Source organism: Triplophysa rosa, linkage group LG25 (assembly GCF_024868665.1).
Source record: "Triplophysa rosa linkage group LG25, Trosa_1v2, whole genome shotgun sequence".
Taxonomy (NCBI): Eukaryota; Metazoa; Chordata; class Actinopteri; order Cypriniformes; family Nemacheilidae; genus Triplophysa; species Triplophysa rosa.
Genome location: NC_079914.1, coordinates 9,150,563 through 9,155,783, shown reverse-complemented (window position 1 = coordinate 9,155,783; position 5,221 = coordinate 9,150,563). Strand labels below are relative to the sequence as shown.

Sequence of the window (5,221 nt, the reverse complement as noted above, 5' to 3'; positions counted from 1 at the left end):
TTTTTATTTTTTATTCTGTTTGATGATTCAAAAATGAAGATTCAAAGCCATAACATGATTTATTGTACATTCGTTCTTAGACAAATATTTTATGCCCAATGTGTATTCTTCGTAAAGTCCCTGAGCATATAGAAACAAAAACAAGCACTTCCACAAACATTTTTTAAGCTTTACGAGAATGTCACCTTGAGTTACTTTTCCTAAAGGGATAGTTCATCCAAAATGACTATTTTAGTTATGCTTTTATCTACTTATTTATTTTATAAAGTAACAAAACTTCTTGATCTCCATCCACACTCATTGTATGAACAGTAGAGCCGATATGTAAAACGAATATTCTGTTCCATGAAGAAAGTCATTCAGGCTTCATTTCATGAGGACCATGAAATGATATTTTTATTGTTTTTTTTTAATTAATAATTACTTTAATTGTTATTATAAGTAAATGCCTTCAAGTCTAAATACAGTGATTCTCTATATACTAAGTATTTATACTTCTTTAAATGAACTATTTAGAAACACAGTTTTATAAAAAAAAATTGAAAGAGAGATGATCGCATACATTGCACAGTTTTTCCCTTATTACTGAATTCCTTATGATAATGTTATTTAGCTAAATTTTAAGCTATTTTATAGCTTCAACGTTTAAAATCGTCTACTTTCTGTGCAATATAATATTTAAATAACACTGAAAGATAAATTAAGTGCAAAAATAACTGCAAAATGCACAATAAATTAACATTTGATAAATGGTTCAATGATAAATTTACCAGTGACCCACATACACACTTCATTTTTAATCTCATAAAATAACATGACGCCAGACCCCTCTACTACATCTCAGCTGGTTCTTCTTTCTTCAAAGGCGGAAAACACTAATGGATAATTTATTGTTCCTTTGATATCTTGGTTGGAATCTTTAAACAGTGTTTTTAATAGGCTGCAAGAAAAGCAAAGGTGAATCAACCCCCTTGAATTCCGATTGGGTTTGATGGGACAAATTGAAAACCAGCGGAGGTAGATCAGAGCATCCAAAGACGAGGGGGAAAGAACTGGTGAAACAAAGTGCAAAAGTGATTCTGAATGCGATGAAGCAGAACTGGAGCAGCTCCCAGAGGAGAATGCTCACGCATGCTTCGTCCTGTCAATCAAAAACAACGACGGGGGGAAATGAACGTGAAGGATGCGTCTTTCCCCTTAATACACAATCACACATCCATTTGCACCAGGACCAGAACTGGAGGTGCTTCGGCCACCTTCGCTTTGCGCGGGAGCAGCCGAGCCATGCTGCGATAGGACGGCGTGGCCCTCCAAAAAATCTCTTTAAGCCCGGCCCGAAATTCCCGCCTTATCAGGCAGTAAAGCACGGGATTAAGACAGCTGTTCGTGTGGGCCAAGCAGACAGTCAGGGGGAAGGCGTACGCCTGGGTGTTGTAGAAGGCCTTGCTGAAAGGCATCAGGTCGAACTTGATAAGGACGCCCCACAGAGTCAACGCCTGATTGGGCAGCCAACACAAAAAGAAGGAAAGCACCACAATCACGACCGATTTCGTGACCTTAGAGCGGCGCTTGTGCCGACCCGCCTCGCTCTCCGACCCGGCGACCCCGCTGATCCTGCGGCTCAGCACGATTCTCAGCAGTAGGAGATAGCAGACGCTTATCACCACTAATGGAATCAGAAATCCGAGCAGAACCTTCTGCAGCTGGTAAAGTCCAAGCAACAGTTGCGGGTCCCAGCTCCCCTTTTCGGGAAAACGGACCAGGCACAGCTCTTCATCCGCGGCCACTTGAGCTATAGTGGAATATATGGCGTGTGGAAGCGTGGCGATCAAAGACACCACCCAAATGCCCAAACTGATCCATTTGGCTGCGGCGGCCGCCGCACGCCGACTGTGCATCTTCAACGATGAGACGATGGAGTAGTACCTTGCCACGCTCATTGCGGTCAGAAAAAATACACTTGCATACATGTTCATAGTAGTTACAGAACTGATGATTTTACACATTACTTTTCCAAAAGGCCAGCGGAAGTCCAACGCAGTATCCACGGCCCAGAACGGCAGGGTTAGGACGAACTGCAGGTCAGTTAGTGCCAAACCCATCACAAAGCAATTGATAGAAGACTGCTTCTGCCGGTACCGCGAGTGCAGCAGGTAGAGCGCGAGCGAGTTCCCCACGAGTCCCAAAGCGCACACTACTGAATAAATTAGAGCGATCATAACACGCACAGCCAAGCTAGACCCATCACCTTGCAACGTTGAACTAGACTCTTTTGTCAACAAATGCAGCCAGCAGCGCAATGAGAGGTTCCCGTTGGCCCCGTCTGTACAATTGTCCAGAGCTGCGCTGGGATCCAGCGTGTGCTCGCACTCACCCAGCGCGAGAGTTTGTGTGGTGTTATTCCTCTCCATGGCAGACTCGCGCTCAAAGCGTTGTCATGGTGAAATGATCCATTTATTTAAATCATTTCGAGTTCATTTCGACCGGTGCGCTTTTTTCCCTGCGTTTTTACTTAGTTTTCATGGAACGGGAGCGCGGTCTCTTCAGTCCCGCTGCCGCGCACCTCTGTTCGCTCTGCGGCGCGCGCATTCTTTTATACAGGGATGAGTATGACGCGCGTCCGCGCAGTGCCAAGAAACGCGCCGCTTTTGTAAGTCAGAGCTTTATTTGAAAAAATAAGTAGGCCTACATATATACTGACAAACTCGTTTTTGTTAGAGTTATATAAGTGTTTATTAAAGAGTAGATTATAGCGGTGACCATATTTTTAGCTTTTGCCTGTTCGTTCCCAGAATGCGAAGTTTTGACAGAATTATTCATTCAGAGGAGTAAATCGGCGCATAAAAGATGACTGGTTTGATAAGGTAAAGAAACCATTTGCGTTTAGTTTTGCAATGTTTATAGTCTGATTGATGGGTTTAATAATCTTGCACCTTGAAATCAGTATATTTGAAAATTGTTTTTAAACGGCAGTTAACGTCAAGGTCAGTTTATGGTTCTGCGAACCTACTGTTTAAATATAAAGGGGCGGGAAAAGGGGACACAACCACATAATACCTGAAACTTACAGGGCAGTTTCTCGTTTATTAAATGAAATAAAGATTCAGATCGTGACGTTTATTAAAATAAATAAATAAATACGTGACAGTGATATGTAAAGTGAGTTTTTCAACTTGAAAACAAATTGCCTATAGTAACTATTCTAGGCACCATAGTGAATTTGAATAAACTTCTACAAAAACTGTACTATACATGAACAATATTGAATAATTTATTATAATAAATTATTATAGTATGCTTTTATCAGACTGATTCCCATTTGTATTATTTGTATATTTTATTTCAAATTTCAACTAGTTTCTTTAGTAAGAGAATACTAATTGGCTATGGGTTTTACTACAAACAGCTGAACGTTGTTTACAGTAAAACTATGGTTAATTTTAATAGTGGTTAACATTTTGAAATAATTTTTGAATCTTACAATAGTATGTGGGACACCACATTAGTCAGCTTTAACGTGTGGGACTAATTCAGAGCTTTAAATCAATTCAAAAACTGCTAAAAGAAAATGAATGTATTCTCTCCCTTTCTCATCCCCCCCCTCGCTCTCTCTCTCTCTCTCTCTCTCTCTGGGACCTTCAATTTATTAACTCTTTTTATTGTACAAATGTTTTCCCCCATTTTCACAATAAAATACTTTTAGTTGCAACCCGCAGTTCTTGAAAAAACCAACAAATTCACATATTAAAAATGATTGAAAATGAACGAACAGATTGATTTCAAACAGTGGGGTCCTTTATCTTTGTCGCTTTTTAGGAGCGAATAGTCCAACACTTACTCAGATGAAGTTTGTGCATCAAATCAACATCATATTAATCGAATCAAGATGCAGTTCATTGACACGCTGCTTCAGCTCTTAAAGTACAAGAGATGTGCAGACCAGGGGCCCTAAGGGAGAAGTAAAATCAAAGAGCTGCATCACAGTCCAGTGGATAAAGGAGACAATGTGCCATCTCTCATCAAGATTAAAGCAACACTAGGGAGTTTTTCGACCTTAAAATAATCTCTCTAAAATTATTTTAGTGGTAGGACACTCTTAACTGGACGAATTTTAATTCTACCTAAGCAGCCCTCTATCGGCTGAAATCACACTTGTAACTTTGGTGTGCGGGTAGGTTCACAAGCCCCGCCCATCACTTGCTTTACGGCATACGTCACGTTTTACTCATAGCCTGGGTGAAGTTAGCCAACAGCTAACAATAAGACGAAACGATCTAGTTCAACGCAAGTCTCTAAACCATCACCATGGCAGAACCATCAAAAAACAAAGAGGAACAGAGAGAGTGTGATTGGACACGAGCCCGAACACGAATCAATATCTGTCGGACTTACACTCGGTGGTGCGAGCTGCAAGAGGCAACGGGTTGAAAAATGGATGGAGACCTAGCCTTCCTGCTACTGGATTTGAAAGTCCTATATGTACATTTTTTCTTACTGTCCTGTTCTTTTAAGCTTATTAGTTATTAGGCTGTGCTCAGGTTGTTTATAGGCACACTAACGTTACTGGTTCACAATTTATAACCGTAAGGTAGACTAGAGATAATGTAATGTTGCCGGGTCTCAATAGCTTACGTAGCATGACCGTGCCTCGTCACGAATTTAGAGTATATGCTTGTAAACGATGACTACCAAACCACAATAAATGTTTTATGGTCAAAAGTTGCTGATTCTGAGCACGTAGACTAATGTTATCGGTATCTATAGTAACTATGCTAGGTACTATTCCCATAGCGAGTTGAATGTAAGTTAGTGATTGCACCTATTACACAAAGCACAACGCCTGGTTGCGAGTTTGTTTCTGAAAATATAACTACAGAAAATTATTTTCGTTGGGTACTAAACACATCACTCACGTCCATGCGTTGTGTTTTGGGTGACTGCAAATGTGCTATGTAGCTAACGTTAGCAACGTTAGTTAACGTGCGCTAACGGCTAACAACCAGCTGCTACCTCAGAATCTAATTTGAGCTATTAGTATAGCCCAGTAGTATACCCCACAGGAGCCAAAAGAGTGCTTTAGTACATGCACAGTTTATGAAGTGACATGACGTAACAGCGGTTTCTGCTTAGTCAACAAATTCATGTGTATTGCGCTGCCCACGGGGAAGCGTATACAGCGACAGTATTCCGACACTGATAACAGACAATTGCGCTTATCAAC

The 5,221-nt window shown here is 40.7% G+C and overlaps 1 protein-coding gene across 1 annotated transcript; it reads right to left on the bottom strand.

Moving 5' to 3' along the window:
- Positions 1-511: 511 nt before the first annotated feature.
- Positions 512-2,551, bottom strand: rxfp3.2b (relaxin family peptide receptor 3.2b). The gene has a single exon (XM_057326071.1). It carries the CDS (start codon positions 2,409-2,411, stop codon positions 1,209-1,211), a length of 1,203 nt encoding a protein of 400 aa, XP_057182054.1. The 5' UTR covers positions 2,412-2,551; the 3' UTR covers positions 512-1,208.
- Between the last annotated feature and the right edge of the window lie 2,670 nt (positions 2,552-5,221).